Source organism: Anneissia japonica, unplaced genomic scaffold (assembly GCF_011630105.1).
Source record: "Anneissia japonica isolate Jap-2015-1 unplaced genomic scaffold, ASM1163010v1 scaffold11144_len554210_cov170, whole genome shotgun sequence".
In the NCBI taxonomy this organism is placed as follows: domain Eukaryota; kingdom Metazoa; phylum Echinodermata; class Crinoidea; order Comatulida; family Comatulidae; genus Anneissia; species Anneissia japonica.
In genome coordinates this window covers 373,180-397,964 of record NW_022708762.1, presented here as the reverse complement: position 1 = coordinate 397,964, position 24,785 = coordinate 373,180, and the positions used below count along the sequence as shown (strand labels likewise).

The 24,785-nt window shown below is 33.7% G+C and overlaps 2 protein-coding genes across 2 annotated transcripts in view; both read right to left on the bottom strand.

Annotated features, from left to right (window-relative positions):
• LOC117106560 (CD109 antigen-like) overlaps positions 1-11,433 on the bottom strand; it is a 51,854-nt gene extending 40,421 nt beyond the window's left edge. Inside the window, exons 1-7 of the mRNA XM_033247943.1 lie at positions 11,295-11,433; positions 10,267-10,347; positions 3,291-3,468; positions 2,510-2,663; positions 1,951-2,021; positions 1,234-1,362; positions 868-992 (exon numbers count right to left, since the gene is read on the bottom strand). Of these exons, the coding sequence (XP_033103834.1) occupies positions 868-992; positions 1,234-1,362; positions 1,951-2,021; positions 2,510-2,663; positions 3,291-3,468; positions 10,267-10,340 (731 nt within the window). The 5' untranslated portion in view covers positions 10,341-10,347; positions 11,295-11,433. The remainder of the gene's footprint in view (positions 1-867; positions 993-1,233; positions 1,363-1,950; positions 2,022-2,509; positions 2,664-3,290; positions 3,469-10,266; positions 10,348-11,294) is intronic.
• A 746-nt stretch (positions 11,434-12,179) lies between these two features.
• Positions 12,180-24,785, bottom strand: part of LOC117106569 (CD109 antigen-like) — a gene marked incomplete in the record, with an annotated part of 38,761 nt that continues 26,155 nt past the window's right edge. Inside the window, 11 exon segments of the mRNA XM_033247953.1 lie at positions 12,180-13,982; positions 15,411-15,516; positions 15,964-16,123; positions 18,085-18,257; positions 18,638-18,796; positions 19,424-19,650; positions 20,416-20,596; positions 21,128-21,211; positions 21,521-21,759; positions 22,358-22,534; positions 23,610-23,748. Coding sequence (XP_033103844.1) covers positions 13,750-13,982; positions 15,411-15,516; positions 15,964-16,123; positions 18,085-18,257; positions 18,638-18,796; positions 19,424-19,650; positions 20,416-20,596; positions 21,128-21,211; positions 21,521-21,759; positions 22,358-22,534; positions 23,610-23,748 — 1,878 coding nt within the window.

Below are 24,785 nucleotides of genomic sequence, written 5' to 3'. Positions count from 1 at the left end.
TACCTGTTTGCCTGTTCTTTTTTATTATTTTGAATATCTATTTCTATCTTTTATGTGTGTCTTATTGTATTTTTTATTGTTTCATAAGGACCCCATTGAAAATGAGCATGACTATCGTCGGCTTAATGGGTAATCCTGGTGCTCTTTTGTCTTTGTTTCTCGTGTATTGTTATCTCGAGTACCTAATAAATCAAATCAAATCAAATGATTGTAACGAAACGTTTTTTATTTTTATCTTTAAATTATTATTGTACGCACAACATTCGAGATTTATTGTGGTTGACATGTTATGACATTTGCGGTTATTATAACATTTGTGGGTACAATGTTTTACATCTGTGATTATTTTCACATATGTGTTACATTTTTACATTTGCGGGATCTACATACACCCATCTCCCCACCCCAATGGCCTCGCCCATGGGATTGAGAAACAAAAACATTCAAGTTTACACAGTATAAACATAGAAAATAAAGAATTACAGAATACATAAAAACAATTGTTAGGATTAAGTTAGGCCTATAAGCCAATCATAAGAAAAAAAATCTATAATTTGAAGTACAAGACAGTTTAAATCATTCAGTGTCAAAAACAATACAAACACAGGCACGGTAATATGATGTATAGGGAAAAACACATAAATTATCCAATATGTTAATGTATAATCAGGCTCAACAGAAAATCAGAAAGAATCGTTTAGATTAACAAACCTCAAAATAGCCTATATTATATAATTTGTTGAAGGAGAGGTCTAATTGTTAATTGTAATATAGTGGGACTTTATAGCGCATTATTTCAGATTTCAAACGCACTTAAAAACAATTTAGTAAGAGGGGTGGTGTCTGTGTTTGAGTGTGTTAACTTACTTGGCATCAACTCTTCCCTGTAGTTCAGTGTTATCGCTGGTGATGAATGAAGGCAATGTTATCGTCACCTCAAACTTTGGGAGGACGTACTCAGCAACAGTGAAAACTTGAACTACAGACACATGCTGCAAATGAAATGAGGAGGATATTTTTTAATGTAAAGTGTAACAAAAGACAAAGGATTTTCTGTAAGAGAATTCGGAATATTTGAGAATAACTTTTAAGATAACTAAGTGTACAGTAGATATGCTGAAAATGAAGAAAAAAAAAGTTTATCTAATATTTATTATACATTATGATATTCTATTATTGTGTTTATAGTCTTTTACATTGTTTATCATACTACTAATTGAGTTAAAGATTTACCCCTGAAGTAGCAGTAATATTCCAGTCTCCAAGAACAGGCTGCGTTGTCATCAATAATTCTTCTATTACTACACCAGATGAGGGCGCTTTGAGGTTATTCCATTGCTTAATCAAATTTCCAAGTGGATCCTATGTTTTTAAAATAATACTATACATCATTATCCACATAAACCAGAGTGCAGTCATATTGAAAACTAGATGAAATAGATACTAAAATATACCGTAGCGATAAATATTACTGTTAGAATTATCATAGTAATTAAGAATCATCATCATTATCATTTATTATATTCATCATTATTTTTACTGTTATTATTTTTGTTACACATAATTATGTTGATGTTTGCGGTACACCACGTAGGTAGTTCTGAAAAGTAGTTGAGAAAGTCTTCACGTTTCGATTGAGTTGCTTCAATCGTCTTCAGGAGAATAATATCTGCAGTAATTCCATGCAGGGAAATACTTATATGTTTCGGTAGAGAAGCTTGCTGCTTGTTGGGAAAATAGTAAACTGACCAATAAGGAGACTGAAAGGCTAAAACAAAAGCCAATGTTCACTGAGAGAAAGGTCGGGAGCGCCCACACAAAGGCATGGTTCCATTGGCGGGAAAAGGGTGGGAACGACCAAAACAAAGGCATATTTCCAGTGTGTTGTTGCTGTGGGGGTTTTTCTTTGTCAATAAAGTACATTTATATAAGTCTTTGGAACTAGCATACCTTGATTTCGATGTCAAAATTTACCTTGCGCTGGGACAAGTCAGGATTGACAGCAAATATTCTGTAGTTAACTGAATGAGATAGAAACAAAACATCATTTTCATATGTACTTGTATATAAACATCAAAAAAGTAATCGTTCTCACTTCGCTGAACCACTTCGAAAAATAATAAAAACACACATGAGTCAATCCCTCTCATTCTCTGATCAACGGTACATATTACAGTATTGTTGTTTTTATTTAAGTTATTCGTTGAAGACCAAAATACTTTAGATTTTAGTTAATTTCAAGAATAACTGTGTTCTCTTGTAAATTATTTTATTATTTTAATGTAACACATGTAAACTACAGACTAGCCTTCTTGGTTTCGAGAATTAGTATTAGGACAAATGGAATAAGCTTCTTGTATAATTGTATCTTGTATTGCGATTCTTAAACTATCAGTCGCTACTCAATTGGGACGCATTCATTCGATCGATTGTTCGTTCGTTCGTTAATTTTTTTCTTTCATTCATGTCCAGAATACATAAAAATACTGAATTAACAAAACTTGCATACTTGTTTGTCCTGGCTTATAAATGGCTTTATCTGTCTGGATGTAGATTGAAAATCCCTTAGAAATGAATTTTAAGGTATTTTCTTTATAAAACCGAATTCCACCTGATGCTACTGCATATATCATGTAGAGGCCATTGTCTGCATTCTCCGGCACCTTAACAGAAAATACATTTTTAAATAAGATTTGTTTATATTATGAACGAATCAATGTAAGCAAAGAAAAAAATTATCTATGAAAAGTTCAATGCGGCGCAAAACACAAACGTAATTCGTCTCTCGTTTGATTTAGTGATACTGCAAGAACTGACTATTGATTACATAACATTAACTGTTTGAATATTTCAATATTGACTGTAATAAATTTGTAATGAATTTTTATTGTTTAAAGCCGGTGTTAATATATTGACCTGGCTAATAGGTACGCCTTCACCAGTAAAAGGCTTCTTCTATGAATTGAATGACCTGTAAGAAGCACGAATTTCGATTTTAATCGTGCGGGAAATTTACTAATGATGGATAAACCTAAAAAATCCAATTAAATTTTTGAATAGCTCATTTATAAGGATAAAAAAGTTATTAATCCAAACCTAAGTAAAAACTAAATTATACAGATTTACAGACATATTACTAAAAAAATCGTGTTAATTACTCGACAATCATTTTTTTTAAATTTTACTTGAATATACAAATTAGGTAATCCAAATATTGAATTGGATTTTTCAAATTTTTTAAGCTCATGACACACACAGACAGTATTTTTTTTAATTTTTACAAAATATACCTGAAATTCAATTGTGTCAGCGACGCCATTTTCGTAGGCGTTTACAGACTCCGCTAGCTTAACAAAGTTTCTCGTTATCCAGACTTTTAAGACGAACGGTTGTGTAGCTTCAATGTTTACGCTGACCACAAATGGTAATCCAGGCCGTATGGAATCCGGTGACACTATCAGATAACCCCTGTAAAATTTGTTTTACATTTCTTTCATTATTTATTTATTTATTTACTGTACTAACAGATTACTGTCAACACTGTCTTTATTTTAATCAACACGTGTAAAACATCAAGGTTATGGTATTCCGAAATATGCAAATTGGTTCAAATATGCAAAAATTAAATTGATGAAGGGTACATTATAGAGTTCCCCTGTGTTTTCTTGATTACGTAGACTTACCTCTTTCTATAATTCTGTTATACAAACAATGAGCCATCAATTGATATTTTTCATCAACCTCTTCATTTATTTTTAGCACAATTTAAACTTGCCATTTGATCATTCACCTGCTCTTGGAATTGAATTTTACTGAACTTTCTTATAATGTTCCCCATGTAGTAACTATTTTAAATTAATTTTATCTTAATATTTTTGTACTGCTTATAATATTTTTGAATGTTTCTTTGTGATTTTATCGGTTTTGTCGCTGTGATTTATATTATATTTACTATATGCTCCCTTTTATTGGCGTTTTCGCTGTTCGGGGTGAAATTAAATAAAATATTTAAAAAATGTTTTAAAAAAAACCCCGTTTAGACGCGTACCTAATTTTGTTGATTTAAACAATTAGACTTAATCGATATTTTTAGTTTACAAAACCTAAAAAATGGTCGGGCATACATCGTCAAAAATAATCACGAGTGATCATCGGCTAGAAATTACTGATTCATTTCCCACTATAACGAAAGTTCGCAAATGTAATATTGTGCCAAGTAGGTCTATTATCAGCGATCATCATGTTAATACATTAGAGATTAAATCTGAAGTTAGAGAACCCGGATTTCGGAAATTCAATAAGTATTTATAGAAATTTTACATTTACGTCCAAACTTCTGATGTATAAACCTTAAAATATATTTATCATAAACATAGAACAGTTCTGGGAATTCTTGAAATCTAAATTACGTATGAAATTATCACATTAAATTATATATAGTTGTTATTCCTATAGAAAGTGACCAGAAACATATTCACACATATATACACTATAAATTATATTAGAAAAAAACTAGATAATAATCTCGTTGCTGAATATGCTGTTCTTTAAAACAGGACTATATAAAGTAAATATTTATGATATGGGCAAGTGGAATTGGTGCCGAAATACAATTTTTAGCTGACGTGTTTTATGATTATGTAGTGATATTTACACGTTTATGATTATATTCAATCAGTAGGTAAGATCATAGAGAAAATAGAACAGAGATAAATTTGTTTTTATTTGAATATGCCACTCTTAAGGTACAGAAAACGCAATATAAGGATTAAAAAAAACCCCGAAATAGGGCCTATTCTTATTATATTAATGGCTTTGGAAGTTACTATCTGAAACTGGTATGTTATTTTTATATGCATTTCTTATTGTTATTCAGAATATTTTGATTCGAATATTCTTTATTGATATTTAATGTAAAATGCGAAAGAAAACATTTAAAAAGACCAGAATTGCAGTCTGATTAACGGACTAGGTATAACCCAGGCAAAATTTCAATTCCAATTCAATTACAAGATAAATGGAAACACAAAACAGGAATATAAAATCATTTTACAATAATAACAATATACACAAAAAAATAATCTAAAATTACAAACTCGCGCCCCATTGCGCCAAATCAATGTATATATTCGATTCGCTCCATTCGCTCGAAGGCATAGTATATCGGCCTCGCATGACAAACCCATCTATCGTATCGGTCAATATTGCACGCCGTCCGGACCACTTCCAGTTCACAAGCCCACGGTCGATCCGCTCGCGTTCTCGCGGTCGGTCGGTCCGTTCGTGTCGGCTCGGCCTAGCCAAACTCGGTCGAGCGATTAGTTTTATTGGTTGTACCACCTCTAAAATCCGCACCTTACTTCCGATCAGCACCAAATTTAAGGAGAATCGAGATACATGTAACATTGCCATTGTGTGAAAATCTGAAATAATTGGGCCAGACGTAGTTTTTGAGTAATGAGCCAGGAAGGACACAGCACGGCAAATAGACAGACACACAATTATTAATTTAAAAAACAAGTAACCACGATGGTCATTACTTCAAATTGAGTCTGGCCCCGATAGCAAGAACAGTATCACTGTTACGTGCCCTGGGTGAACGCAAATGACAATAAGCCAACAATTCACATTTTCATGCCATGTATTTTTTCACCCGATACGCATACAGTTACTTGTTACGAGACAATGTAACTCACAGGAAGTTACGTCGTCTGCTATCAAAGAATGGCCCTACACACAGCACACGTGTGTTACTGTTAAATGTATGAGACATGTGACCATGTCACACCAAATAATATTGGTCCGGCAACCAGAGAGCAAAAGAGCAACCGCCGTAGAGGGTGGGCCAAGGCGAGAAAACGTGACGGCTGACCACGAGTCAGAAGGATAGGCTTATAACAGATAATAAAAGCTATTTTTTTTACCGGTTTTTGTCTGAATAATTTAGTCCAGATCTACATTAAGCTATTATCGTGTGAAAAAGGTATGTAAACTTACAAATATACCGTATCTCATGGAGGTATACCTCCATGGTATAAGACAGTTGACTCGTATCATATTGGCACATTGGCCTAGGTAGGCCTGGGCTAGTAAGCTAGCCTAGGCCCTACCTGCACTTTCGCACTCTCTAGGTATTCAATATTCCTGAAGTACTGGGCCTAAAGGCTTCTTTTCCCAGTTTTCTTTTGTTTTAAGACCCAAAAGTTCACATTCGACATCGTTATTCTCGAACGATGGCCAGGACCTATGGCCGGCGCAGTATAAACCAGACCTGGGTGGAGTTAACACTAGCAATTTTAATAACCTAGGAATAACCTAGGAAAAAATGTCGTTTTTTGGTATAGGTCTCCAGGGAGTAGATCCCCGGCAACTATTGTAACTACTTTGGTGTTACATGTTTACATGTCTCATACATTTAACAGTAACACACGTGTGCTGTGTGTAGGGCCATTCTTTGATAGCAGACGACGTAACTTCCTGTGAGTTACATTGTCTCTTAACAGGTAACTGTATGCGTATCGGGTGATTTTTTGGATCATTTAACTCAAAAGTCAGAATTTCTATATATTTTAACTTCTCACGATGTAAATTATGCGTAGCTGCCATATTTTCAAGCTATATGTGTCAACCCATGCGTGGGTATACGCACATTCTGACTAAATAATTTGTGGATTTTGGAAAGTAACGCAAACAAGACTATAAATAATTCAATACAAATTTTAATAATTAAATTCTCAAATAATGATTGACTGCGGAGGTCCATTAATTGCATAATGGATACACACTCCTTACAAATTATATGAAGAAAGAATCGTGATGATTTCCTTGGGTTCCTTTCCATGCAAATTTGGACCTAGGAATAAACACATTAACATTGTGTGTTCGGTGATTCAGAAAACCGAGGATATTATTCAGCATCCGCAAACACATATTTCAACCTAGGGTTAAAATGTATAAAGTTGAAGCAGTTGGGATGTAGCCAATCATGCTATTGACATCGCAGTAAGCGGGCAAATCTCTTTAACAAGAGGCCTGCACAACCGCTACGGCAATCATTGCACGTTGCCAGGCGATTTTCACCGTCGCTAGGCGCTGCATGCACAAATTTCATTTTATTGGGTTTGCCTTACAATGGCCGGCGTAATTGCAGTAAAAGATATGTCTTACTTTATTGCCAATAATATGATTATTTGAGCTTATGGTGGTATTTATGTTGTAACAAAGAATAATTAAAAAAAGAAGGGGGAAGAGAAATAGAAACTATAATGTCAATGAGCAATAGTCTAAAATTCTGATTAGATAAAGTTCATAATGGTGTATCTGCAACGGTTTGCGGTTATTTTTTTTTTCTTGCCACGGCAACACTCGTCTTGTATAATTAACAGTACTACTTTTATAAATGCCCTCAAATAACTTTTACTCATAAAACATTTTTTTCTGTTTTCCATAATTAACATTTTCGTCAGTTGATATAGAAAGCCATATACTCATACAATATAATAAAATTAATTGAATGACAGAGAAATAACACTAGAAGAATAAGGTGTGGGTTTTGCTTTGGTTCTTTGCAAGCTCTACTCGTAGGGATTTGTTTTAACTTAATGTGGAGAGTGTCTAACAGCGCGCTTTGTAACTGCAGGAAGCGATAACACAATTCAAGAAACAAGTTTGAACAAACATTCTTATTTTTTTATATTCAGGTTGTTATTCATCGTTCCGCCACTATTTTAGTCCACAATCCAAATTTAATGCAGCACTCAGACGCGACCCATCAAACCCGAAACCAAATTTGTGAAAAGTAATAGAAGCGATCGCATATTACAACGTAAAATTAAAACTAACAGTTATGTTAAGTCATTTGTCCAACAGCAATTATATTTTATAAAGTTTTAGTGTAATAATTATTTTTAACCTAAAGTTTTAAACCAATTTTTAACTGAGGAATTACCGTACTGCGCAGGCCTTTTGTGAATTTCTGTTGTTTTACTGTCAAGGTTAAATGAGTTACTCCGTTGTGAGGTAATAACGTTTTATTGAACTTAATTGAACTGAAATTGATGAATTTCATGGAAAAATGATTGAATATGTTTTTTTTTCTTTTTTTTTTTTTTTGTTTTGTTTAAGTGATTAAATCAATAAATTACGTCCGTCGTTATACGTGCGAGGGAGATAGCGGAAATCAGAAGAACCATCACAACTTGATCCTTTTGTTAACCAATTAAAATATACCACTTCATTCATAAAAGACTTCATATCACCCACAAAGTAAATTTAAATACCTTAAAAAATGAAATTATATCACTTTTAAACACTAATATAACAGATCACATAAGTTACCGCATCTAATTATTCAATAAGACATGACAAAAAAAATCGACGAAAAAGTCTGCTCTGATTTGCTGCCAGTTATGGGTTATTGAAAGACATTAACACATTTTGTTGACGAGAAAATTGTCGTTATAATTCCTATTTGAAAGCCAAATCACCTTGAAATAAACAAAAATAAAACTTTGAAGTTGTCGTAACTAAGGTAAATGTTTTGATAGAATGTTATTGCAGCAATAAACGCGCGCTTTAGAAATTAGCCAACTGAAGCATATGCCACAATTTTGCACGTTTGTTGGCTGTAGGCCTAAATGGCTTTTCCCAGCGCTAGATGAAAACGCCGTTGTTCTTGTTATGTCTTTCTTTTTCTTACATACTTCTTTCCGTATCTTTTAGAATTGGGTTATTCCAGCCCGCACTTTGGTCACTTTCCATGATTAGTTCTTTTCCAAACCTTGTCGAAGCATAGACCGTATATCAAGGATGTGCCTCCTAATATTTAGTGTCAATCTAAAGTGAGGTGTGGATGTGAGGACCAATTAAAGAGATTTAAGGGCAAACACTCTACACCAGATATTTCAAAAACAGGTCTGATCTGAATAAGCCGTTTGGGAAAAATAACTAAGTTACAAGGAAGAAATTATTTTGTTTTGGTGACGATCCAATTTAGGGTGTAAATTTTAGGGTCATTTAAACTTCTGACATCACAGACCTAAATATCTCAAAAACCTAATCAATTGGTAAAAGTAATAGTTTATCATGGTACAATAAAGGAATGATCAAATTTTTGTGACGATCCGGCCTAGGGTGTGGATAATCAGTGAGTCTAAATGAAAATCTTCAGAATATTTTTTTCTGTGTACAATTAAATTTTTTGTGACAATCCGGCGTAGGGTTTAACTACGAGGACCATTCAAATGAAAAGTGCCAGACTAGATATTTCAAAAACTAATGAACTGATCTGAATGAAATTTTCGGGAAAGTTTACTCAAGTTACAAGGAAGAAATTATCAGGTGTTAGTGACGATCCAAATTCAGGTGTGAATTTGAGGGTAATTTAAAATGCTTACGTAACAGTTATAAATGGATCAAAATGAAACTTTGCAGAATAGTTTTTCATGGGCCAATGAAGAAATAATCAAATTTTGGTGACGATCCGAAGTTAGAGTGTGGATATGAGGACCATTTAAAGATTTTTTTTGACAGTTGATTAAATTAAATAACGAAATTTGCGTTTTCTAAAGCGTTTAAACCAGCTTCAGCTAGGTTAAACACAAAACCACCGTAATTATTATGAATCGCTATGAACAAAAAATGCATAGGCATCAGATTGATTCATAGTGCGCAATGGTTATAAATGAGTCTCAATGTACCTTGCTATTATATTACCATTGCAGCAGCAGTAGTTGGAGTCTCAGTAACGTCGCGTTAGTTGTAAACTTGATTCTCTATTCTTGTTAGTTCCTTATTTGTTTTTAGTACTATAAGTTTTTTTTTATATTTCGTGTATTATTTTATTTTTCTTTTACTTTATAACTTTTAATGACTTTTTTTTTTTGGTTGCAATTTCAACTTCATTTCTCATTATACCAATGGGAAAAGGTCCTATTTTCTGTTGTACAAACAAACATAGCAAGTCTAGTTTTGGCTTCGTTTGTTGTCATTCCTTTTAAGTATGAGTCGCTGCCAATGTAATAGGTTGCGGAAAGGTGTTTTATTCCAACTAAAAAACAACAAAGCGTTCAACATTACATAATAAACACTTTTATTGCTAGGGAAGAGATAACATTTTTGCCTAAGGAGCTAAATAAAATATATAATGACTAATGGTCTCTCCCATTACAATCATGTAGGGTCAAATGAGGTCAATGACGCAAAAAGTGTCTTCAACATGCGACAGCTAGCAACACAAGTAACACGTAAAAATGGAAATGAACTTACCCGTAGGTAAAGTGGAAAAATCCAACAGTCACTAAAAGTAACGTTATCATCATCGGGACAGCTTTGAAAGCCATATTATTGCTTTGTAGAGAAAACAAAAAATCATTTTTTAAATAATATCGGCCTAGTTTTTTAATTAATTTATTTATTTTTTATTACTTTTTTTTTTTAGTGTATCATCTCATAAGCCCTCCTATAAAAAGCAGTTTACGGAGCATACGCTTCTCAATTCGGTGTCTACCTATATTTTAGGATAATCCCATTGAAGTTTTTACTTTATTTGAATCTGTTCAACCATGAAGCCTCTGTGGTCTAATGGTTATGACAGCGAGAGGTCGCAGATATATAATTTAACAGCGTTAACGAATACATACATATATATAATATATCTATATATTTTAAAGATTTACTTCAGAAAAGGCCAGTTCAATTATCAACAGGGGATTTCACAACTCTTTATAATGAACTCACAAATCAGTCATCGTTTTCCATCTTTCATCAGGTAGGCTCAGAAAACGACAAAACACAGAATTTTGGCTATACTACCTAATTCTATTATAAATATCACTCAAATTTCCACATTCAAAACGGCTGAAAGAAACATTTATAAACTGGGACCATACATATACCTTTAATACAGTATCACGATTATGATCACCTTTGTTAAAATTACTGTAATTTTAATATTGATGTTATTTGTTGAAATTTAACTTTCCTTGTTTGCATTATTCAACCATATTGTTTAATTTGTTTACTTAGTAGAACCGGAACTATTAACAAGATATGGTTTCCGGCACACAAATTGTATTATTGTATTGATATGAGTGAATACATTATTTTGTATTAATGAATATGCACCTTCTACAGCAGTTGTACAACTACATATGAGGGTCCAGTTGATATATTAATAACAAATCATTTGATCTTGATTGGCAACGGTATAGTCTCATCAGAGTAACACGTTTCTATCAGTGAGCCCGACGACCTGTTTTTCACTTAAGTATTCCAATAATTAATAGAGTACTTACCAGACAGTTGCAAATTCAGTTAAAGTAGCATAAACACAAAAAGGTACAGAAACATTAACCGTTATTGATGGGTGCTTATCTCCATAGGCCTTAGATAGTTGGAGTCTTGCTCTCAGCTAACTAAAAAGGTACTACTAATGTTGTTGCAATTTCACTTGTATCTCTCCAGGCTTAATTACATTCAAGTTTTGGCCAATCAGATGTCACCATTTACAGTGACCAGTTTCATAAATACAAGCGTTTCGAAAATATTTTAGTCATCATAATAAATCCAATGACTAATATGATTGTTAATAGATTTCCATGATGTAGGTATGAAGGTCTCCTTCCAATTAAAGACCACTTTTGGGACGAGGTTTAAGTGGTCTTAGGAACTAAGAATTCCACTAAAAAAGACCAGCACTAAAAGTGATCTTTAAAATATCACTATTTAGAAAGAAATTAATAAAAGTACAGTAAATGTAATATTGTTTTATTTTAAGTGTTTTAGAATGGATTTAGAGTAACTGTATGCTGTTATTGTTTCTTAATATACCATCTCTCGGAAGTCACACAAACTCGTTGTACCCGAATCTCCATTAAAGTTATTATTAAAAAAATAAATAAATAAACCTCCCTCCCTCCCTCATCGGTTTTTATTCTTTAATAGGGTGATTCTGAGTTAACCAAATTGGAAACTGAACATTTTTAAGCCACGCATGAGATCATAAACTGTACTGAGTCAAGCCAAACTTTAGGCTCTGGTGCTGTCTCTTATACACATCTAGATGTGTATAAGAGACAGATATATATATATGGACATCAAGAACTGCATATGACTTCTTGGTGATTTTTTTTTTTTGCATATCACATTTATGAACCAAAACACTATAAAGAATACTAATATTTTGTTTTTCACAAATGCCAAGAACTTTATTACGAAAGCAAATTCATGTAAACATAATGATCCACATACCACATTTAACAATTTATAAATTAATACCAATCATGAAGTATTGATAAAATCACTAATTATTATTACTACAATGTTATTAAAAGACTCGTAAAATTTGCATTTTTGGAATTCTTTATTTTCTTTATATCTTAATAAACTCATTCTGTTTCCATTGAGAAAAAAATTCTATATAATATTTAATATATAATTATTACAAATCATTAGATTAGAATAGAAATGAATACATTGCAACATGTGTGAGAAGGCACCTGAATAGATTATTTAAATATTCCAAAATAAAAATTCTACAGTATTTACAATATATTTCTAATAATAGTATATTCCATATTCCAGTGCAACATTCAAATACATATATGCATTCTTATTTGGCTCATAAATAAACATCAAAAAATTACTGACCAAAGGGAGAAGATATTTCAGGGACAAATTCACAATAAAAAAATATCAGATTATTAATATTTCTTATAGTCCAAATTATTAACTTTTTTTAAAAACATTATTCTTGTCTCTATCACTGTCATTAAAAACTATTTTTCATCATTATTATTAATACAGATTATTATTTAAACATCAAATTATCGCTATAAAACCTAACATGATTGATAATAAGTAATTTAATAATGTCAATATTTTAATAACAATAATAAATGATTGTTCAGACTTTTGCTTTGAATGTTGAAAAACATTATTATTATTATAATTGATGTCACTATCGCTATTATTAATACAGATTATTATTAAAATAAAATATATACCTAACATGATTGCTAATAAGTAATATAATAATTTTGATATTATTAAAATAATAATAATAATAATAATAATAATAATAATAATAATAATAATAATAATAAATGATTGTTCCAACTTCTGCTTTGCACGAGACAATACAAAACCAGCTCAATAATTATGATTTATATATTTATTATTATGTATGGCTAAAAAGATCCTTTACCATTTGGAATGTATTTTGAAACAGTAATATAATTATATTATATGTACCAACCAATGATACCTAATATAAAAAACTTATACCTTATACCTATACTGTAAAATGAAGGCCTAAGTAGCTAGAGAAGCATTGATAACAGAGAGGCTACAATCACATTACAGCCTCAAGTCTGACTTGACTTTAGTAAACTCATAATCTGAACTAAGCAGGGTTGACTGATGCCTGGATTGTAACTGTTCTTAACCCAGACAGCTCAACCCAAGCAATGGTACAGGTTGACCTGGGTTCACCTAGAACTTGCCATTGTACTTTTCTCAGAGAAGTGTGTGACCAAAATGGTGTTATGTTTATGCTCAAGGATTTCTACTATCTGAGTTAACCAAATTGGAAACTGAACATTTTTAAGCCACGCATGAGATCATAAACTGTACTGAGTCAAGCCAAACTTTAGGCTCTGGTGTGACCGTAGCTTGAGTGATCTCAAATCCTCTGTTAATTATCCCTATTTATAAAGCTATAGTGTTTAACTGATAGTAGCTATCAATAATTTACACATGGTAGTTAACGCCCAGCATAAACCCAGTGAGGAAACAGCTCAGAATGAGTGCAATGATATTAATGAGAGGGTTTGGGCTTAAATGAGGCATCCCAGAAGAAGGCTTTTTGGTAGTTTCTCCATCTACGACAGACAGGGACACGACCTCTCCACAGTTGCCACATAATTCTCTGATATTGGAATTCATCAGAGTGTCTGACGTGTAAAACATGGTCATTTGTTCATCTAGCAAAAGAAAAAGAAAACAAATTATACAGGAATAGAATTGAAATTGTGTACGCAGCTCTTATTTCAATGGTATTGATGTTAGTTACGCAGGGGTGGATTGGGGGGGGGAAGAAGCCCCGGCCCCAATTTGGAAAGTGTAAAAAAAAAAAAACAAAAAAAAAAAACCCAACTTTTTGCCCAAAAACGCCTTACAGGTTATTTTCGGGCGTCTAGAAAACAAAAATTCCGCGGGGGCATTCCCAAACCTGTTCTATGCCCATATATAGTCAAGATGTGCCCATATATAGTCAAGATGTGCTTATATATGGCCATGATGTGATTTTATCATGACCATATTTAGGCATGTCACATGTTTTTGTCAAATGAAATTTGATAGTCTGGACAGGGCTTAAGATGTGAACAGTGAGCACTGCTTAGTTCAGTCGGCTAATCTGGTGGTAGCCACTGTGTGTGCACTGACCCATGGAGATCATCCGGGTTCCTGGTTCAATTCCCATCGCTGCTCTCTCTTTGTGTATTCAGCTGGAGGGCTGAAATAAAAGTTATGACAGCTTACCACAGAGCTGTTGCTATTACACGTTGGGCGATTAAATGACAATATATAAATTTTAAAAAATTAGGGTTGTAGTTATGGTGGGCGGGGGCCACCCAGCGTTGAAGTTTTTTTCCCAATCAAAAGGAAATTTCATGGCTCTCCAACCACCTTTATTAACCTACTTGACCATCCTTAAAATCCACTCTTGTTAATTAGAGTTTACCAATCTTATCACCCACCCTTAGTTTTCTACAAGGACAACCCTGAATTATAATAATTAAGATGAGACATAAAAGTCCTTTGTGTAATATGACCCACATTTACATTGAATAATGTACTGTAGTACACTCTTCGGAAGGAAAAAAATATTCTTATCTTATCCTATCCAAACTATATATCATCCTGGTGGAAAGACAGACTGCACAGAAAGTCAATGAAAGTGTGAATGACCCAATTCATCCAAGGGCTTATTACCATGAAGAAAGTGACAAAACAGTTGCTGAAACCATTGCTAAAGCAAAAACTAAAAATTGGCTCAACATAAAAATATAATTTCCGAACTATCCCTCAGTTGCATGGTAAAGCTGTTGAATAAGAATATGATTGAACTCAGGCAGGTAACACTTAAGCCTAATTACATTTTTAAATATGGACTCTCCAACATTTATTTTAAAATAAGATTTTAGATTTTAACAGTGTATATTTCTGGTATAATATTTTCAACCACGATATTGTAAACTTGGATTGTTTGCAGTCTTGTATTGTTTTCTAAGTGTTTTTAACATAAATTAATAAAAAATAAAAATAAATATAGATAAATTAAGATATTATTATTATTATTATTATTATTATTATTATTATTATTATTATTATTACATAATTATTCTTACCTGGCTGATAATAGTTGTACACTTTCACAGGGCTGGGCTTGATGTTTGACACAATATTTGATCTGAAGGCGGTGATACGAACACAAGTCCTATGTTCGTATGCAATCTGGAATTAAGAGAAGAAAAAAGTAATGCTATATGAAGATGATATACTGTACTGTTGTATCAACGTTAATGGAAATCTATTTAAAATTGGGAAAATTGGGGAATATGAAATAAAGCTGGATGGTGCTACTCTGACTGTCTGACAGACCTGTAAAGAAGTACAGTGTCTTCTTGTAGAATAACATAGGTTTTTAACCTTAAAAAAAATACAATACTTAAATTATTGAGTCAATTGATTGGGTTTCAATGTAATAAAGGGCGGTTACGTCCCCTTTTCCCCCAGTTTTTAAATATTCAAAAATCTGTATCTAATTTACAGTTCCCCAGTTTTTCATCAGACAACTTTTTTTCTGTCTTAGAAAAATCAGTGCTACAACATATCAAACATTTTTTTTTCCTCCGGCGCCTGACTTTAAGCAAAAACTGTTTCTAGAGGAGATGCTGTTACCTCATCAAGATATAGGTTAACATATCTTGTCTGCAGCTCATACTTTTGCAGAGTAACAATCTTCGACAGTTCCTCCTTCAATTTGTCCTCATCCACATCGAAGCCTGATGGGATACCGACTTCCATGATTGACATCCCGCTCTCTTCCTCCTTCAAATACCTAATAAAAGCACAAAATGTATAAATATAAATTAATAGGTGTTAAAGATTTTGTTCAGTAACATTATACCGCTGACAAAAGGATGTTGCTTGCCTAAAATTATGCACATACTTAAAAATTTAACCATCTGCTGCTGATTGCTAATTTATTATGGGAACTTTTGCTAAGGAAACTGTTGCTATACATCAACTTATATTATATCAACAGTTGTTAAATGGTAGTTTTCAGTTTCAGTGGCACATAGTGATTATATAGATGTATATAAACTTAGGGAAAAAACTAAATGACTTGCAGTTGTGTAAAAAATTAAAATCCAATTTGGCTATATTCAAACAATAGGTATCTTTGCTATTTTTAAAATAAAGAAATGTATACATTTCGTAAGCCCCTTTCAGATAGACGTTGCTGCAATATTGCGGTAAGCATGCCAGCATAATAACCGGTCTACACCCTTTCACACAGCCCCTTTCTTACCGCAATATTGCAGTAATCTTACGCTTTTCTGTCTGAAAGGGTCCTATAGAATGGTGTAATATTGGCAATTGTTTTCGACTTTAACCTTGTTTGTTTATGTATAAATGCACACTGGCTTGATTTCCGCAATATCGAGTAGACCAGATAGAGAAAGCCAGTAACCGTTACCACAATGTTGCAGCAATATTACTAGGGTGCAAGGTGGCCTAAAGAAAGTCGGCATATCGTAAAACCTCGAATTGAAGCCCCCCTATTTAGTTTGGAAAATTAGCCTTGAAAAGAAGCCCATCTCAAAAATGGGCTTCTTTTCAAGATAGCATAGGTTTTTTTTTTTCAAGATATTACAATCACATACACGTGTGTATGAATTTTAAAAAACAAAATAAATTAAATACAAGCTTGGTTTATACAGTAGTTTAGGTGATTTAATGCCAGTTAAATACACTCCATGATACTGATTGATGTTACAGTGGCCTTATTTATTGTTTTACAGTACAAATTCACAAAATTCACAGCAATCATTTTGAAAAGAAGCCCCCCCTCTTTACTTTGCAAAAGTAGTCTCGAAAAGAAGCCCATCTTGAAAAGAAGCCCATCTTGAAATGAAGCCCATCCAAAGTTCGCAAAGAAAAGAAGAAGCCCAGGGGCCAGATTTATCAAACTAGAAATCAGCTTAAATTCGTCTTAAGTCCATTTTTTTTTACTAAGTCAAATTTATCAATATTGCTTAGCTTAAAAATGCTTAAAATTAGAAAGTCGATTGCACGCATGCGCCATCTTTGACGATTTTTAAGCCAAGATTTTGCTAAGATGGTTTGACAAATTAGCTTAAGATATTTGCTTAGGAACATCTTAACTTTTTTTACTTAAGACATTTGCTAAGCTGAGATTGATAAATCCTGGGCCTGGGCTTCAATTCGGGGTTTTACAGTATTGGCGTATCAACTCTTTCAGACAGAAACCCATGCCGGCGTGCTTACCGCAATATTGCAGGTCTGTCTGAAGGGGCTTTATTTTCATAATTGAAATAGTTCGCTTTCCAATTCGAGACCACCATTGCGGCTGATCTCCGGGTTCAGTCTCCACATAGTTGGTTAGCGTATTGTTAATAGAATAAAGATTGTTATTTTGTTCTTTAATAAAGTACTCTCGAATTGGTGGGGTCTTGGAATTAGGTGTTTCGAATTTGAGGGTTTACTGTATTGTAGAATTTTCTTTTGAAATTATTATTGCTACGTGAGCTTTTGCCGAGTGCACTGATGAAAGGCACACGCTACACCCTACAGCTGGCGGCTGACATGATTTCATACAGAACACAACGCACACGCAACAGACTCTCATTAATGATGACCTACTCTCAGACTACCACCGACAACTAGCAGGCGCCTTCGCATCGTCAGGCGCTTATAAAGAACAGAGATGGGTTCATCTGCCATCAGTCATACAACTGTTGTACACAACATTATGTGCCTTGACTTAAGACTTACTGTCCACAAACTTCAACTTGGATGTTGTTTGGATCGTCGTCAACCACTGTTACCACGACATTAAATGCTGGCACCTGGTCAACCTCCTCCATGTTGTAGGAAACTGTGAACTGAACCAGAACGGAACCACTGCCAGATACTGTTATATCAACTGAGCCAGATGTCACTGGGATCTAAATAAGACAATGATTCATTGTCATAATTAAACAAATTGTGCAAAACAACGATACAGAATAAGAAACAAGAAAAAAAAAATGTTATAGCAAATATAAAGCATTTTCACATTGCATCACAATAGTGGAAAAAGCTAACAGATAGTAATGATAATTAATGTATGTTTATTGTGTTGTGTCGGGTCCTGGGGAGAAGCTCTGTTGAAGTCCTGGAGGTTACATTCACTGTTGCCTATACAGAAAATAGGCAATTTTGGGCTGTGCTATTTTAAGGTATTTTAAGGTTTTTTAAACGTATTTCCTCTTTACATCTACAAATCCATGGTCATATACAGTAGGCTTATCTTAACCAATTTTTATATATAAAGAACACATGTTACCTCCAACTGCTGGAAAACAAGCGCATTCTCACTGTTAATAGTTATATTATGCTTGTAAGAGGGATCAGCCGTTGCTGTTACAGCTATTGCAACTTCCCCTCTGTTCGTACTCATTTCACCTGCATAAGATGCTAAAGCTTGCAGAGCTACAACAGTGTCCTGGTGTAAACAAAAACATGGTAATAAACCAATTGTACTGAATTTTTTTCAACAATGTTTACAAATATAAATCATCGGTCAAACTTGTAATTATGAAACGTGTAGGCTTCACACCTTGTGTCCCAAATTTTCTGCAAACACGTGAAATGTAATAATGAGCTATTATCATTATTATATAACACTTTTGGTAAACAATTAAGCGCCACTCCGAGTTTCTTCCCTGTTCTTCTTTCTTTCTCTACTTCTTGCATATTTACGTTAAATTTATTTGACTAGATAACATACTTGTGCATACATTTATCACTCCACTTGGCTTAAAAATGGTACGTATTCTAGCTGGATTAGGCATAAGGCCAAGGTCTATTATGTATACATTGTCTGTATTTAACATTTTTCTATCTTTGTCAATTTAAAGTTGGTATGATATGTCCTGGTCTCGAGCCTCTAAAGTCAGTATTAAATAGACTTATCTTCATAAGACTTCTACGAATGAATACCTTGTTCAAAGCAAGAAATCAAGTTGTCTTTACACGGTACCTCTCACTTATATTATTTGGTGGGAATATTTTCTTATTGTTCAAAATAGAAACAAATCTATACTGTATATAAATATTAAAAATATCTTACCTGCGTTGATGAATATCCACCAAGTTCACTTCGTTGTTTAGTCAACCATTTGGAAACAGATGATCCTGACAGGATATCATCACGAGCCAGATAAACGAGAAGTCCGTAGGCTGTCATTTCAATATCAGATGAGGGTGGTGTATGATACGGTGGAAACCATATTTCCCGCCCTACATCAGGGACAACTTCTTCAACTACATCTTGACGGCTCCAATGTTTCATACCATCTACAGAAACAATCACCAATACAAATTAATATCAATTAGATGTATCCCATCTATGGATGGGAAAACTGAGGTGTTGCTGTGCTGGAGGAAGCAGGGAGAGTATAATCCCCTATCACTCCTGTCTCCCTGCTCCTTCTTGGTGAATTTCTGGGGCCACCACTGAGGCTGAAAACAGCCAAGATGAAGATAAACTGTCCGTCAACTGACAAACCCCACACAACAGCTAAGCAATACAAAACAGGGGACCGTGCTTGGGGTTCTGCTTCTCAACCTTGAGGTTAAAGGTTCAAACTCTCGATGTGCATTTCGCAAGACAAGGCAAGGCACTTTACCTTCAGTTGCCTCTATTCATCCAGCAAATACAAGTGGGTACCTGGTAGGCTAAAACACAATATGCGCTGATTACAGCTGCAACATTTAACGGAAAGCTGTGTATGGGTTCCATATGTGCTTGATCCAATGACCAGGGGTAATAATGCTAAAGTGGTTAGAGGCTTTGTTGGCATTAAGCGCTATATAAGTCCAACATATCATTATTATTAATGGCCAAAACCACATGGCACTTGCAGGTGGCCGCATGTAACAGGCATAATATAAGTATGTGCAACACAATGGATCGATGTCACAACCGTCATGAGATTTGGACACAAATCAGCATGAAAAAGTGCTAATCCTCACATCCACCTCTAAAATACCACTCTGGCTTTCAAAAGTATTTGAACATAGACTACAGCTTTATAATTATGAGTGAAAATTTGAGGTTACCTTCAACAATTGCTAGTTCTTCTAATGCAGCAAGAAACCCATCTTTATTTGCATGGTTGCTTAATGTAAGGGCATAGGTCGTGATAGCCAATACATATGGGTCAGATCTGAAGTTGGATAACTCAGAGTTAATGTAGGATGCAGCATTATCAACAGAACTGCCAAGCAAGTCCAATGTAGTCTGCAATGAAGAAATACATTTACTATTATATTCTTACAATATTTCAAGTTTTAGCTCTCTGGTGCTTTTAAATTTCTCATTAACACACCAATCATCACATTTAAAATACTGATTAAATAAATTTTGTTAATCAGGCAAAACTAATTTAGCAAAACTTTTATAAGATCTTTAGAATAGAGCAAAATACTGAGTAAAGGAGCAAATAAAAATAAAATATAAAAAAATTTAAAATGCCATAGGCCTTTCCGAGAAACATATGGCAAGATTAAATTCATATAGCAGAAAATGTCAAGCATGACATTTGGTACAGCATCAAAAATGAAAAAATTATTTGTAATTTGGCTGGATGTGTGTTAATAGCGATTATCAGAAGTTCACTTCAACGTAAGTATTTAGATGATGTGTAAGCTAAGATTTGGATGCTTACAGTTGAGGGCCCAAAATAAAATAGTATACTACAAATGAAAATACAAGAAACAATAAATACAATGTTGCAAATGAGGAAGTTGATAAATCTGGCTTCAGACTTACCTGAGAGAATCCATTCCCATGCTTAGCTTCTTGCAAGGCCACCAACACATATGCTGTAAGGGTAACTGGTCCAGATAAACCACCCTGTAAGAGAATATGTATTAGTCCAGAATGAAAGGCAGAGTTTCATTATAAAGGCAAATTAAACTAATCAGAATTAATGGTGGTAGTCTATGAGTGAGATAATTCCCAGGATCATCAAACTAATTGCCACTGTTTGTTTAAGAACACCCCTACAACAAAAATAGAGCTGTCTGATTGTTCAGACTCAGTTACATGCTCTGTTATTGTTTATCAAATGGGAGAATCAGACAGTTCTATTTTTATGAAGGATGTTCTAAAGGAACAATGGCAATTAGTCGAATCCAGGAAATAGACTAGGCATTGTCTAACCTGCATATCTCTGTGACAGATCTTTCCTGGTTCCCGGAATGATCCATCATTATTCTGTTGCATCAGTATCCAAATAACAGCCTTCTCCACAAGTTTGTAATCAATGAAAATGAACTCCTGAGCCTGGACAAATGATTTGACCACAAAGGCTGTCAGCCAAGTACTGCCAGAGGGATCGTTGTCACCAAAGGCACTGAAAGAGCCATCCTTGTGCTGGTAAGTGAGCTCCTTCTGGTAGCCTGGAAAAAAAAGAGTGCAGACGGTAGATTTTTGGTGGTCAAGATATTTTAAATTGTAGTGAACATGCTATCTTACTGGTTATAGTCCCACGCATCAATTAAAAACGACAATACTACCAATAATAACATAACAAAAATTATTAGCCAGGAAAATATTATCTGACTCTGTCATGTTATAATATAAAAAATAGAAAAGAGTTACCTTTCGTGTAACCTTTTTCCATTTTGTAATTAAAATATTATAAAATTTATAATAAGAAACATAAAATAATAACAACAAAAACAATGATAATTCTGGTAAAAAATTGATGCAGTGATAAAGAAATATGGATCTTCATCCAATATAATACTGATGGGGAGGGTGGCTATGGCAACAATGACAATGAGTGATTAAAAAAACACTGACAATAGCAGTAAAATAATCATTATTATAAATAACAAAATAATAATAATAATAATAATAATAATAATTGGGGCATTTTATAATATTAACATAACTCTTAATGCCTCCCTCATTTTCAATATCTATAAGCCTCCTTAGTACGGATATGTATGTTGTTTTTGACCTGGTAAAATGAATAATCGGATGTGAATTTACCAATGTTCATATAGCGGAGAGCCTTTTCCTTTATCTCAAGATTATTCTGGTTTGTGTTTACGAGGTAATCATAGATGAAGACATCTGGAGCGAAGCCTATCATGTTCTGCTCCCCACAGCCCGAGGGCACACGCAGCAGCTCATCCAATCCGCTCATAGTAGGGCCCATTATGTCACCTAAAAGGAACACCAAAATATCAATTAGAAGAAACTAAATGCAGAAGAGAATTGTAAAAATTAATAATATCCTGTATTTTCCTAACTTCATAAGATTTTATTATATTTCATAATTTGCATGTAAAATAATAACAAAAGCAAAAACAAATTTACAATAATAATAAAAACTTACGAAGTGAAACATTAATTTTGAAAAATTTCATATAATAATAACATTAAAATAGAATAATTTAAATATATTCAGCATAAAATAATAATGGGATAATACAATAATAAAAGATTATAATAATCTAGATAGCACTCTCCACAATACATCATAATACTATAGACTGTGGACACACAGTCAATATTTTAAAGTCAATATTAGACCCAAAAGTCAATATTGTCAAGTGATAGGTTTAAATGTTACAGGGTCAATACTTCCTTACAAATAATAAAAAAAAAAAAAAGGAAGAAGAATGGAAGAAATTACAAAGAAAACATGTTTGTGTTTGTGTTTTTTTTTGTTTTTTTTTAAGATTCCTACTCCCTGACACAGGGCAGCATCGTTCTCTGTCACAGTCTAACAGCAGTAGACCTGAGGTACTAGGCCACTATAGAAGCTGCTGTTACATCAAATGTGCCAGCGTGTTGCTACGTATACGCACTAGTGAAAGCGACACTGCCTCGACATCAGTTGTTGGATCCCCCTCTTAAAGCAATAAACCAAATTGTATACCTTTACTTAAATACAAAAAATCATATAATAAATATTTTGAATAAATAAAATCATAGATAAATAAATAACACCAAATAGCTTGCACATCGATGACGCACACTGGCGCATATACCCCAGTAGGGTCCTCCCTTAGTATTTATTCAGATTCACACAGTGCCGTACAAAGCTTGAACAACCGTCAACAAAAGCTCTTTGTAAATGTTTGACAACGTAACCACTGTTCACACCTGTGACTGTTTTTAAGTCCAGCCCAAATTTCTATTAGGACCATTGTGTATATTTTATTAATATTTTTTTTTTGTAATATTTGTAAATCACATACCTTATAGACTGAATAAAAACATATTTTCTTCTCACCTGTGGCTGAGAGCATTACATGAACAGAGCCCTCAACGAGACCAGATGGGGGAAGATCAACAAGAAACGATTTTGTAAACATGTCGCCTGATAAATCGATGAGGTCTGGATCAGTGTACGACTTCATAACTCCCTCGGGCTAGCAATTAAAAACATATGTTGTCAAACTTTTAAAACAGCTAAAATATCATTGCAATACTGTATATAGAATTTTACAAAATAAATATTCTCAGAGATTATGAAATACTTTAAGGAATACCTAATATATATGCAGTGTTAGATCCAGGAATTCAAAATAGGTGGTGGGGGGCTCAGAGAGGGACATTTACAAAGGGTCTAGACAACCTTAAGTCTCCCCCACCCCCACCCCCATGGTTAAGGCTAAGGTACAAAATGTCATGCCTATTTCACCTATAAATAAATTGCACAATATAATTTTCTTGTTTTCGCCATAATTTTAAAATTCCATTAGGGTGAGGAGGACCTCCCTTGAATCTGCTAATTACCTCAACCAAAAGCTGTCTAATGACACTATCTCTGGCGGTTGATGACTGCGCCGACACATGAATGTCCATCAACTTCAATTCCTTGGGAATTATGGGAAAAGAAACTGACACACCACCTCCGGCAGGAATAGCTGTTCTCACGACCTGCAGGAAGAATAAGAAACAATAATATGATGCAAGTTGGGGTATATCTAAGCATGACCGGCTAAATTATGGTCAGTGTGTGGTTTGAACTCCTGAAGTTCAATAAGCAAATTGGAAACCGCTGCACAAACTGCTTTAACCAATGATTTATGAATATAATGATTAAGACCATGATGACGACATACAAATGAATTAAAGTTATTACTGACATTACCAGTAATGATAACAAATATAACTTACCTGATCCTTGCTAACATAAACCTCGTTGAATTTGTCCGCAATGTCGTTGCTTGTTTGGAATTCAATATTATCAAAATCCTCAGATTTGTGAAGGATTATCTCAGCCTAACAACAAATATATAAAAATGATCTATACAAAATGATCTATACAAACAAGAATATGAAGTTTTTGACTGTAGCTGTAAACGACAATGTGACAGTAGCTGTAGAAAACTAAGTGTGGGTGATAACATTGCTAAACTCTAAATAATAAAAGTGGATTTTAAGGATGGAAAAGTGAGATAAT